The sequence below is a fragment of the Thunnus albacares genome, chromosome 7 (assembly GCF_914725855.1).
Source record: "Thunnus albacares chromosome 7, fThuAlb1.1, whole genome shotgun sequence".
Classification (NCBI taxonomy): domain Eukaryota; kingdom Metazoa; phylum Chordata; class Actinopteri; order Scombriformes; family Scombridae; genus Thunnus; species Thunnus albacares.
The window spans coordinates 30,719,142-30,731,777 of NC_058112.1; the positions used below are offsets into that span (position 1 = coordinate 30,719,142).

The 12,636-nt window shown below is 41.7% G+C and overlaps 1 protein-coding gene across 2 annotated transcripts in view; it reads right to left on the bottom strand.

The window, feature by feature from the left end:
- Positions 1-346: 346 nt before the first annotated feature.
- Positions 347-12,636, bottom strand: part of spg11 (SPG11 vesicle trafficking associated, spatacsin) — a 33,243-nt gene continuing 20,953 nt past the window's right edge. Inside the window, exons 27-40 of one of the 2 annotated variants that reach the window (XM_044356625.1) lie at positions 11,356-11,463; positions 10,653-10,818; positions 10,159-10,373; positions 8,467-9,211; positions 6,805-6,944; positions 5,840-6,044; positions 5,601-5,735; positions 5,255-5,388; positions 5,019-5,138; positions 3,147-3,315; positions 2,941-3,017; positions 2,703-2,858; positions 921-1,072; positions 347-832 (exon numbers count right to left, since the gene is read on the bottom strand). In XM_044356625.1, the coding sequence (XP_044212560.1) occupies positions 658-832; positions 921-1,072; positions 2,703-2,858; positions 2,941-3,017; positions 3,147-3,315; positions 5,019-5,138; positions 5,255-5,388; positions 5,601-5,735; positions 5,840-6,044; positions 6,805-6,944; positions 8,467-9,211; positions 10,159-10,373; positions 10,653-10,818; positions 11,356-11,463 (2,697 nt within the window). In that variant the 3' untranslated portion in view covers positions 347-657. Of the gene's footprint in view, positions 833-920; positions 1,073-2,702; positions 2,859-2,940; positions 3,018-3,146; positions 3,316-5,018; positions 5,139-5,254; positions 5,389-5,600; positions 5,739-5,839; positions 6,045-6,804; positions 6,945-8,466; positions 9,212-10,158; positions 10,374-10,652; positions 10,819-11,355; positions 11,464-12,636 lie in introns of both variants that reach the window. The other variant, XM_044356624.1, reaches the window with a different exon arrangement.

The window sequence follows — 12,636 nt, forward strand, 5'->3', positions numbered from 1 at the left end:
TTGTGACTGATCTGGAGATTATTTTCTTGATTAATCAATAAATTGTTTTGTCTATAAAATGTCAGGAAATAGCACAATAATGATCTTCTAATCTCTTGTTTTGTTCGCCCAACAGTCCAAAACTAAAATATATTCAGTTTACTTTAATTAATGACAAAAAAAACCCATTAAATCTTCACATTTGAGAAGCTGAAACCAGCAGGTCTGGTATTTTGTTTAATTTACTGTCGATCGACTAATTGATTAACTGACTAATTAATGCAGCTCTGATACAAAAATGTCAACTGTGTAAAGATCTGATGAGATCAACACAACACAATAAATCACAATAAATTTTATATTAATATTTATGTTTATGAGACTTTGTTTATTGAGAGTTTGCTGCATATGTTTACTGTTCATTTCATTTTATTTCTTGTTTTGTTTCTTTGTTTTTTATTTGTTACATGTTCAAAATAAACATAAACATAAATCAGTTAATCTACAGTATTTCATTCATTTATCAATAGAAACTTATTCTATTTAGTTATTTTGTAAAAGTATTTTAATGAATCTCCACAGAAGACAGGTTAATAAAGACACAAGTGTTGCACACTGACAGTGTTTCAATTATTGATTATTGATTGAACGTCCACCACTCAGTCAACGACAAGCTGATCAGCTGGCCAGCTTGTCGTTCAGGTAGCTGGACGTCTTGGCGTCCTGCAGCAGCGTTTTGGTGACGTCATGCAGGTTCTGTTGGTAGGCCAGCCTGTAGCGGCTGCACACGTCGTCGCAGTGCGTCAGCAGGCGCTTCACGTTCGGAGTGACGCTGCTGGGAGCGCCATCCAACCTGAAACAACAACAACAACAACAACACATACAGGTGAGAGACGAGACACATGAGGACCGCTTTCCTGAATCCATGAGCAACGACTTACTTCTTGAAAATGTCCTCGAACAGGCCGGAGGTGAGCGAACGGTGACGTCTGAACTCCTCCAGGTAAGAAAAGTCTCCGTTCAGGATCACCTTCTGGTACAAAATCTCCACCCAGTCTGGACTGTAGCTGTACGCCTCCGACACCACGAACACCTGAGAGACGGAAACACGGGACATGATCTACTGTCTGTCTAGTGTATGGAGGCCTGAGGCTGCCAAAATATCTCTTATTTTATTTACATATAGTTCTACAATAAACTGTTAAATTATATTATGTTGTGTGTGTGTTGTATTCTATCAGTTGATGGAAAGAAAATTAATCTGCAACCTTTTTGTTAATATGTGTTAGTTCCAGCATCTCAAATGTGAGGATTTGCTGCTCATCTCTGTTCTTCATCACTGTGAATTGAATATTTTTGGGTTTTGGACTGTTGATCGAACAAAAACGAGACATTTGAAGAAGTTACCTTGGAGTTTTTTCCTACTTTTTGACATTTTATAGACTAAATGATTCATCAATTAACCAAGAAAATAATCGTTATGTTTTTTACACATATTACCTTTATTGTGAAAAACCTTTATTATACATTACCCATATCTTTCCACTGCCATCATCCCCACTACTACCTTAAGTCTTTGCACTATAACTTGCATATTACAGTAATATTGCACATGTCTTTCTGGTGTGTATATATATTTTTCATTACATCATTCCCTGCTGTGTTGTAGAGACACTGGTCACATGACTAACAACCTACAGTTAAGAGAGCCAGTTGCAGAGTACAACTGTATATGTTGAAAAAGTAGTATAAAACTTTTTTGTGTCTCCAGAGGGAGCTGTTTGAAAACTGATAAATCGCCTCAAGTGATGTCAGTTGAAGAATGAAGACTACAAATTTAAAAATAAAAACTATCTGGAGGTGTGGAGTTAGGAAGATGTGAGGTTATCAGACCTCTGTAGCTCTTCATCTCTGCTGGAGGCTAGCAGCTCTAGGCTACATTAGCCGCTACTAGCATAACACACCCTAATCACCACCTCACCTGTCGTTGGCTGAATTGCATTGTGGGTAATGTAGGCACCAGGTTTTGACCATAGACTGTATAAAAATATGGACGTAGTTCCCGTGACGTCACCCGTTGGTTTCTGAAGAGCAGTTTTGAAGCTCAAAGCGAGGCGCTCCAGCCGTCGCCATCTTGGCAGTATGTGACGCTGCCTAACTCCCAGCCAATCAAAAATGGGCAAAGAGGCGGGCCGAATGGCTGAAACAAGCCACCTAGCGGCTGGCGGACCTGTCACTCAAAGCAGCCATGTCCTTCATTATGCATAACTTTACGGCTTAATAACATTTAAACGGGTGAGTTATAAAAAAATTGACCCTCCGTACAGTTGTCATGAAAGAGGAAATTAGCTACAGAGACCAAAACCGTTTTTTGTACCAGGCTGTAAACATGTTTATTTCTGCTGTAAAGTTGGGCATTTTAACATGGGGGTCTACGGGGATTGACTCGCTTTTGGAGCCTCAAGTGGCCATTCAAGGAACTGCGGTTTTTGGCACTTCTGCATTGGCTTCATTTTACAGCCCCGGAGGTTGCTGCTTGGTTTAGACAAGGAAGAAGAATGTGTGGAGTAAAAAGACGATATCTCTGGTTTCGCTGCATCGATTTTAACCTTTTTTTTTTTTTAAACTGTCCGTCATGAGTCTGAGAACGTTACAGTGGTGCGATGCTACACGGGTGGAGGAATCTTTTAGGGCAGAATCAGTGTTTTATAACAGTAACAGACCTGGTAGCATCGAGGCAGCGCCATGATGGCGTTCAGCAGCTCTGCAGGTCTCAGGTTGATGATGCGCAGGTCTGATCCCTGGTTCAGGAAGTGGAGCTGAAGAGTGACCAGCTTAGCCATCCGAACACAACGACTCGCCTGACGCACACACGAGTCCTGGACACACACACACACAGAGTTAATATCTCTCTTTGTGTTAAAGGTAGAAGCTGAAGAGCCTGTAGAGGAGTTCAGATACCTTGGAGAAGCTTTCAGCAGCGTCCTTCAGCAGACCCAACACCTTCACCAACGAACTCTTCAGCTCAGGAGTCACGACTGTTTTAAAGACAAGTCAGCAAAAACTCAAGGTCAAAAACACCAGTACGGCCGACTCAAACTAGATAAAAAGCTCATGTCTTCTATAAATTCGTTTGTAGGCTAGCTGTTAGCGTTCTCCTAGCTCACCCCAGGCCTGAGACTCGATGATCTTCAGCTGCGTCCTGGCAGCAATCTCGTGGTTTTCTCCGATCTCCCTCCTCATGCTGAAACAAAGCGCCACCATGTTGTGCTTCTCGCTGTCTGCGGGGAGGCAGCGCTTGATGTAGTCCAGCAGAGCCGTCTTCAGACTGGAGCTCTGCGACGGGAGGGAACGTCGGGTTAATGTGTCGTGAACATGTGCTAGTTTAAATCCACCTACACTAAAAATATGTTTTTCTGTAATGAGGGAGAAGGAATAGATGCCTTTTTAAGGTTTTTAACATGGTAATTATACTTTTTTGTGTGGAAAAACCATATCAGACAAACATTATTGCTCCGAGCAGAGTATTTTTATGTCTTAACACATGTCTGGAGGGAATCTTTAATCATTCAGTTACATTAAAATAGTGTCAAAACTGGTTTCCTGTAAATTCTCAGGTAAGCGTCAAATAGCAGTGGGCATGTTTGGCCTAAAGCGAGTGTGAAATGACAGAACCTGCACTGTAATGTCTCACATTGTAATATAATATTAGTTTAGTATATTTAACAGGGACCATGCACAACACAACAATATAATGTTTTCATTCATTCCTTCCAATCTCTTTGATCTTTGCCGTTTTTTCATTGCTAGATGAAGATCGTCAATAAAAGACACTTTGAGCTGCTGGAAGGCTTTTAATGTGAAACATCTCTACAGGAAGAGTTTCATTAACAGTGAAAGTAGATCCATGAAAACAGTATTTCTGTTAAAAAGTAAAACAGAGCAGCAGAGTCTGATGCTGTGGAAATGAACATTATACTGAATGTTTAAATGGCATCAACATCAAACAGCATCTGGAGCAGATTAGACAACAGACATATACTATAAAAAGATAAAATATACTTATGAAAATTGGAAAATGTAGGAATTTTCAGACTTGTTCTCTGCAAATATGTGTGAGAATTTAATGCAAAACTAAAATGACGTTAGATAAATAACATATTTAAATGCACAATATGTAATTTCAGCCGCTAGGGGTCTCAATCAAAACACTAACGAAAGACGGAGTGTGATGACGGTGTGAAGTAGCAAGGGATCATGGGAGTTGTTGTCTTCGTTGTTAAACAACCAGCTTCACCGGGTTAGGATTACTCCAGTGTTATTTCCAGTTTATTTCTCTGATAACTTAAGATCCAGACGTCCAATGACTAAAATCCTTCTTCCGGCTAAAAGATATAATTAAAAACGACCAAAATTTATCACGAAAATGTGGCTTAAAACTGAATAAAAGTCCATTTATAACAGTTTTTGTGGAACAACCACAACGCTGATGTTTTATCTTGTATGTGTGTAAGTTACTCTTTGGTAGACGCCATTGTAGCGGACAAACACAGCGCCGCCGTATGCGTCTTGTGCGTGTTTACTCTTTGGTAGAGGAGGTATGACGCCGTTGACATGTGACCAAATGAAACGGTCCGTTACTTTGATTAAATTACAGATTTTTCTGGGTTTGAAAATTGTTGGAAACATTTGGGATAATGTAAGTACACAACTCAACAAAATATATAACACAGGTCTAGTTGTTTTTAGACATTTTAATGTGGAATAATTACATATTATAGTTTTAACATGATTTCAACATGATGAATGGGGGGTTATCACTGGATAAATATGAGAATAAGAAAGTTAGTTTTATGCACAATAAACTAAGTGAAAACTTTATTGAACTGGCAGTTCTGATGGTTCAGTTTTGACATCCAATGTGGGGAAACTCTCCATTTATATTTGTCTGAAAGCTGGACATTAACATGATAACTATCTGTGTGTGTGTGTGTGTGTGTGTGTGTGTGTGTGTGTGTGTGTGTGTGTGTGTGTCAGACCTGTCCTCTGTCCGTGTCCACCTTCTTCCTCAGCAGCATCTCAAAGCGATGGTTCTGATGCAGCAGGTCGAAGATGTAGGTCATCTCGTTATACCTGCTGATACCCGTCAGCAGACGCACCTGAAAGCACATAAAGACGCCTTTTAGCATCATTCAGGTTCTGTTCTGTTAACCGTCATCCGGCTATTTAACAAACGTCGACTCCAGTTACACACTGATGAGGTGAGAGCTCGTACCAGCAGGCTGAAGTGCTCGCCCGGTGCGAGGTAGGTGTGGCTGAGGTGACGGGCGGCTTGGAGAACCCTGACGATCCCCTCCATGTTACAGGTCAGACTGAAACAGTTGTGAGCCACGATCAGCAGCTCCACAACTACAGAGAGGAAGGAAGATAACAGATGATAACATTTAAAAACACCTGACGCAGGGAAACACTGTCTGAGGAAGCAGAAAGAGGGAATTTGATGCTAAAAAGACTGTAAATGTGTCAGATATCCACTTGATATGACTACCTCAGACAGCGAGTGTGTGTGTGAGTGTATGTGTGTGTGTGTGTGTGTGTGTGTGTGTGTGTGTGTGTCGTACTGCAGTTCAGGTCTCTCAGCGGGACACTGTTGAGGTTTTCCAGCAGTTTGACTCCCACCAGGTTCGGGTCATCACACAATTTGATCAGCTGCATCAGTGAGTCGCGTCCCTCCGACGGCCTGAACACCTGCTTCTCTGCTGGGTCACACACACACACACACACACACACACACATATAACATAACATACAGAAAGACATTTTCAGGATTATCCAGACGCGTCCTGCTGTCCTCACTCACCCGGCTGCAGCTCCTGGGTGGAGGCCAGCAGCGCCTGGACCACAGCAGAGGAGACCAGCTCGGCCACGGTGTCGGCGGAGAAGCCCTGAGCTTTGATGAAGGCCTGAGCCTTCCTGAAACGCTCCGATTGGTCAGACAACAGCAGCTTCTCCAACACAGAGCGAGGTTCCTCCTTACAGATCTGACTGAAGGAACACTGCAGCTCCTGCAGAGGACGGAGGGACGCACACAGACTGAGTTTTAACATTAGCATTGTTTATCCTGTTTCACTGTGAGAGTCAGTCAATGTGAGCCTTCTTTACAAAATTAATCTTAATGATTTTGTCTATATAATGTCAGAAAATAGTGAAAAATGCTCTTTATAATTTCCCAACATCCAAGACGACGTCCTCAAATGCCTCGTTTGTCTGACCGACAGTCCAAAACCAAAATATATTCAGTTTACTGTCATTTATGATAAAGAAAAGCATCAAATCCTCACATTGGAGAAGCTAAAACCAGGACATTTTTACTTAAAAGATAACTAAAACAGTTATTCGATGGAAATTACTTTAAATGCAACTCGATGTCTCTTAGATTCTCTGCATGTTCTGATCTGTTTTGGGTGTTAATAGTTGTGAAAGAACCAAAAAAAAATCCTGCTCACTGTCTGTCATTTAGCCGCATGTCAGCAGATCGACTAGCTAACGTTAACGTAGCAAGTCATAGCCACATTAGCTAACCAGACACAGAGGCTGGTTCTCTGCTCCTGCTGAGTCTGTTTGACTGGTAAAAAGCTGTTCTGTCGTCAATTTATGTATTTTGCTAATCAAGATGTTAGAATTCAGAGTCACTTGTCCCACTTAGTTGATGCCAATCCTTTAAATGATGATTTTATGATTGAATACATCGGCCAGGACGTGAGGAAAATGTGATGTTTCAATATTTTCTGATATTTTACTAACAAAACGATTAATGGACGGCACCTTGGAGAGCTGGTAGAGGCTGAGGACTTGTTTGCAGTAGTTGTTGCCGTGGCGACACTGTTCCACCAGTTTCTGGAGCTGCACAGCGACGTCGTCTTCAGGAAGCATCACGAACGACGACAAGCTGCTGAACGAGGTGGCTGCAGGAGACGCAGAGAAAAAGAAACTGATGAGAAAGAAAAATGGATGTTATGTTTAGATACAGAAACTGTTTTTATAAGGCAGCGGATTTGGATCCAGATCATAGTCAGAACCTCCAGGAAATTGTGATTTTGCGATTGCAACAAGTAACGCAAATTCAAGAAATCTCCACAATATCTGCAAGAGTTTGCAATTTTGCTGAATTACTGCTTTTTCGCATTAAATGACCAAATCAACAGACTGCTTGTGATTTGGACCATTACATTATTTTAATTTTTATATAACTTTGAGCCCATGGTTCTCATGTTCAGAAAATAAGTTTAAAAATTAGCACAAAAAAAAAAATTGCATTATTTTCCTTTTCTTGCAATTTTTCCTGATTCTCACTCTTTTCTCAACTTGTAGTTTATTCTGAGTTTCTTCATCAGATTATTGTCTTGATTAAATCGATTAAATCTGTCTATAAATTGTCAGAATATGACAATATGAATGTAATTCTGGTAATAAATATTCTGCATTCACCAGTGGAAAGCTTGATGTCTTCAGTTTGTAGGAGCATTAATTAGCAAACTCATTAACTGAACAGGCTGTGAGGTTGATATCAGTGAAATAAAATTACAACCAGTAACATTTAGTTCAATACTGTGCTTGGAATATTAATGTATGTCTGATATAATTTTCCACCAAAAAAAAAATCAATCACCTTGTTTGCTATAAAAATGATGATTACACTGTGTATAAGTGTTACTGTTTTATCTAGATCATGATTAATTGTTCCTGCAACTCTGCAACATCAGCAGACTCATCAGCTGAGGTTAAAGGAAGTTCAGCGTTATATTTGTAAAGAGGAAGATGTAGAAATTAAAGTTTGTTGGAGACAGGATGAGACGTGTCATCTGGGGGTCAGTTGGGCAGGAGAACTGAAAACAGACATGACGTTATCAATAAGTCTGTATTTGATAGATTAAGAGAAGAACTGTAACGCCCACTTAAGGTGTATAAAACCCTGTTGTAGGCGCTCCTCAAGGAGCCTTTTTCTTTGTAACCTCATCCTGTGTGTTGCATCGTGAAACACTCCTTCTTGTACAAGAAAATAAATTCTGTTAAATTTTGAGACTTTGGCTCCGGTCTCTATTGTTTAACGGTCATTAAGAATAAATTTCCTTCCTCATATAAAATCCAGAATCTATGAACATGCAAATATTGATCATTGTGAAAGTTTTCCTGCTGTCTCTTCTTTCTCTGTAAAGTCTCAGTGTTTGTGAACTGGAGGCTCAAGTTTCCACATCACACTTGTGTAAACTGCATACTGGACCACGATTGGCTCCAAACTAGTTGTGATGTCATAAATCCTGCTTGTAGATACGAGACGTAAACTGAGATTTAAGGTGAGCAGAGAAACATGTGAAATGTGAAAACAAACTCTGCACAGAGAAGCTCAAACATCCAACTGAGGAGGAAGGACTTAAAGTATTCATGGTTAATGATTATTTGTTATTATAATTAGTAGTTTAAGCTTACAGGTAGTCATGAGCCTCCTTTCCGGAGCTTCTGACGTCTCCTCCTGCGGTTCCGGGTTCAGTTCTCCGGATGCGAGGCCTCGGCAGCGCAGCACCACCCACATGTCCGGGTGATACAGGGAGAAGTAACGACACACCCGGCTTGCTTCATGGATGCTGCCCTCGTCTAATAACTGACCAATCAGCACAGCCAGAATCCTCCTCTCCTCTGGACCCAGCGCCGAGTTGATATTCAGCCCGTCCTGCTCCTCGGCGGGACCCGGGAGTCCCTCCAGACTGAGGCACGTCTCCGTGTTCAGGTCTGATATGTTGGAGAAGGAGAACTCCTTCATGAGCACTTCGTATGTGTTCATCTCAGGTGTGACGGCGGGCGGCGGCAGGTTGAAAACGCTCTCCTTCTCCATGGCGACCGTGAGGACGTGCTGTCGGACCCGGTTCATCCACAGCTTCTTCTCCAGGCTCTCCACTTTGTCCACAGGAGCCGGGCTGTCCAGGGAGAGCCAGTGAGCGGCGAGCCCCAGCAGCAGGCATCGTTCCTGGACATCCAGCAGCTCAGCCTGAGCCTCCGCGGCCGCCGACGAGCCGGCGGGCTCGGCTTCGGCCTGCGACAGGAAGAACTGGGAGGCCGATTCTGGATCGGTGCTGTCGGCCTTCAGCTGCTCGTGACACTTCCTCCAGAAACCGACGCGCGTCTCCAACCTCCCCCACTGCCGCTTGGCCCTCTGGGAGTTTATTTCCTGGAGAAGCTACATGGAAGACAGAAATAACACATCAAACATCCAAATCAAGTGTATCAAATCTAGTCACCAGCTATGTATGAACATATATAATCTATGACACTTGTGAAATGTTTAAACTTAAACAAAGAAATATAAAATGTAAGAGCAGAACTATTCCAGCTGTCTGCAGAGGTGAGAATGTTCATATAATATGACCATGATATGATTTTGCCATTCAAACAGCTTTAGGAGAAGCATCAGCATCGGTGTTATCAGTTATGATCATATTGTACAGAAGCATGTTGCAAAAGTACAAGCTGATGGAAATGTGATGAGTTTTGCAGCTATTTGGTCATAAACCAAACTACTGGACACAATGACTGAAATTTGACCTGATGATGGTGCAAAATGAAAAGTCAAAGGATCACAAAAGTTATTACACCTGATCCTGAGTGGAATCAAATTTCATGACAATCCATCCAACAGCTGTCGAGACATTTCAAGAAATAACTAGAAAGTCCAACGTCATGGTGGTGCAACAAAAAATGTCAAAAGTCAGTCAGTCGTCTGGGAACCATGAACGTTTGGGCCAAATTTTGTACCATCAAAAGGTTAAGATATATCACAGCATAAGTGGAAACTTTGACCTGCTGGTGGCGCTAGAGGAAACGTCAGAGGATCATCAGAGTGGTCAGAATGTTTCCTCTTGGAGGCTTGAATATCTGATGTAAATTTCATGCCAAACCATCCAATAATTGTCGAGATATTTCACTCTAAACAACAAAAGTCAACCTTATTGGTTGAGTAGGATTCATCCTCTGAGGATCTTGTCTGACCGTGATGGGTCAGCTGACACTACTGCTAGCATGGTTAAATATTAAAGCCACATGTAAAATATTCATGTACATATGAATGTGAATGTAAATCGAATGTTAACCCAGAATCTAAGATGTAAATATAAATCTGGAGCCGACCTGGCTGAGCAGCAGGCGGTGGATGGGGAGGCCGGCCAGCAGGGCGACTTGTCTGGCCTGGCTGTAGCGCCCCCTGGCCTGCAGAGCGTCCACTGCGGCCTGGAACTCCTCCTGCTGGACGGAGGGAGTACTGCACTGCAGCAGCCTGGGAGAAACGCTGACCTCTGACCCCTGCAGCACCTGACTGAGCTGACTCAGCTTTCTGAAGTCTGGACCTGCATAGAACACCCCAGAATGACAAATAATAACAATTTTAAATAAAAGAAACAATAAAAAGTAGAAGTTTTTTCTAAACTTCAGCAGAAACTGGTGCTTTGGTGTGAAGTATACTAATCCTACAGACAGATCAGAAGACAGCAGCTGGATGTCAATGAGCAGCTGAGCCGTATCAGCTCTTAAAAAAATGATTTAGAGGCAGGAAATTGGTTTGCCAAAGTGCTAATAAAGCCGAATACTAATCCCTTTCATCTCCTGCTCCGACTCTCAGGTCTCACCGTTGGATTTGAGAAGTTTGTCGACGTCGGCAAGGAGCTGCAGCAGCCGGTGGAGGTCGTACTGGGAGGAGCAGCGCTGCAGCATAGTGAGGAGCAGCACGGAGGCCTGGCTCTCCACCCACTGCAGGGGGAGCCCGCCGGAGGGCGTCGGGCTGCCATTTCTCAGCTAGATCAGCAAAGAAGAAGAGAAGGCCGATTAGAGAGGATGAGCTGAGAGTGTGTAATGTGTTGTGTGTGTGGCTCGTAGTGATGAACCTACAGAGAAACATCTGCAGCTCCTCTCGGCTTTACGGAGCTTTATAGTGAGTTTCAGCTCGTTGTTTATCTGTCCGGCTGCAACTTTACTGTTTTGGTTCACTCTCAGCGCTCTCATAGCGTCGTTTTCAGAGAAAAAGCTCTAAAAAGCCGCTGTACACTACCTGCTCAGCACCAAACAACCACAGTTACCATGTTCCTTCTTACAACTTATTCTTTTTGTCTGAAAAGTTTGGCAGCTGACAGTCAAATCTCAGATATGTGAGTTTTCTGAGAGGGACCACCGATGCAGCATCTCTTCAAAACAGTTTCCACTCACGACAATATCAAGAAAACAGTGAAACATAAGACATACAGCATGTTCACAGTGATTGATTATCTTCTCAAGCAGGTTTTCCATTTCTGCAAGTGGATTTTATACATTTTTAATGAATGAAGTGGGACTTACAGCGATGAGCGTCCTCTGGAAGTCCAGCAGCTTCGCTTTGGCCTCAGAGAAGTTCCTGTAGTCACAACACAACTCGAACATCCTCAACACCAACACCAGAGGACAGTCCTGAGAGACAAACAAAACACAAAAATGTCTGAGGCACCGAATTAAAGATGTCAAACAGTCATAACTTGAACTTCTTATCTGCATATTTGTTGCCCGTTACTGCGCACTAAATCTGAATCTGTTTTATTTTATGCAATAATAATCTGACATTCACATTAATCAAAAACAAGAACATAAAACCAACTGGAAAGAATCAACCACATCCCAATATAGATGTTACCTGATGTTACATTTGACCTTAAAGTCAGACTGTGTACAGCACCAGTCTTTTGACTGGTACTGTACCATTATGAAAGAGGTGACGTCACATTCTTCAATTCAGATGCAAACAAACCCACCTTTTATTTGGTCTGGTATGACAGTAGTTTCTGGTGGCTAATGTTAGCCAACCTCAGCAAAAACTACACGTTTTTACTTTAAACATTCATGTGGCTGATAAAACCTGACAAAACCCCTGAAGGTTCAGTCATGAAAAGACTTTTCCTAAATGAAAAGATGGAATACCGTTTTGGCCCGAATATAAGATGATATTTTGTTCCAGATATTACGTAAAAAAGTCACCTTATATTTGAGGATGAGATGATTATGTGTTCAATAGAGCTGCAATGATTAGTTGATTAATTGATTAGTCAATCAACAATGAATTGCCAACTTCTTCAATTATCAAATAACCATATTTTTTTTAAAGGAAAAAGGCTCCAGTTCCTTAAATATAAGAATTTGACAATTTTCTTTGTCAAACGTGATAGTAAACTGAACATCTTTGGTTTCTGGACTGTTGCTCGGGCGTGAACGTGAATTTTTCAATATTTACTGACATTTTATAGATGAAACAATCAATTAATTGATAAAATAATTGGCACTGAAAATAATCGTTAGCTGCAGCCCCTCTTCACATCAGAGATTCTTCCTGAATGTAGAAAGTACTGCTGCTCCTACAGAGTGTTGCATTATGGGTTGTTTGTAGCATTAATGCTGCAGGCTAGTGAGTTTCTTGCAGCTGTTAGAGTCAGTCAGCACTTAAAGTGTTTGGTTAGCTCAGTTTAACCTGCAGGAGTTTCTGAAGGCTCTTGTAATGTGTTTTTCTGCCTCAGAGGAAATAAATTCATGACGACGTCTTTACTGCAGAAACACAGCGAGGATTCAAGAGCTCAAAAAGACAAAAAGAAAAGA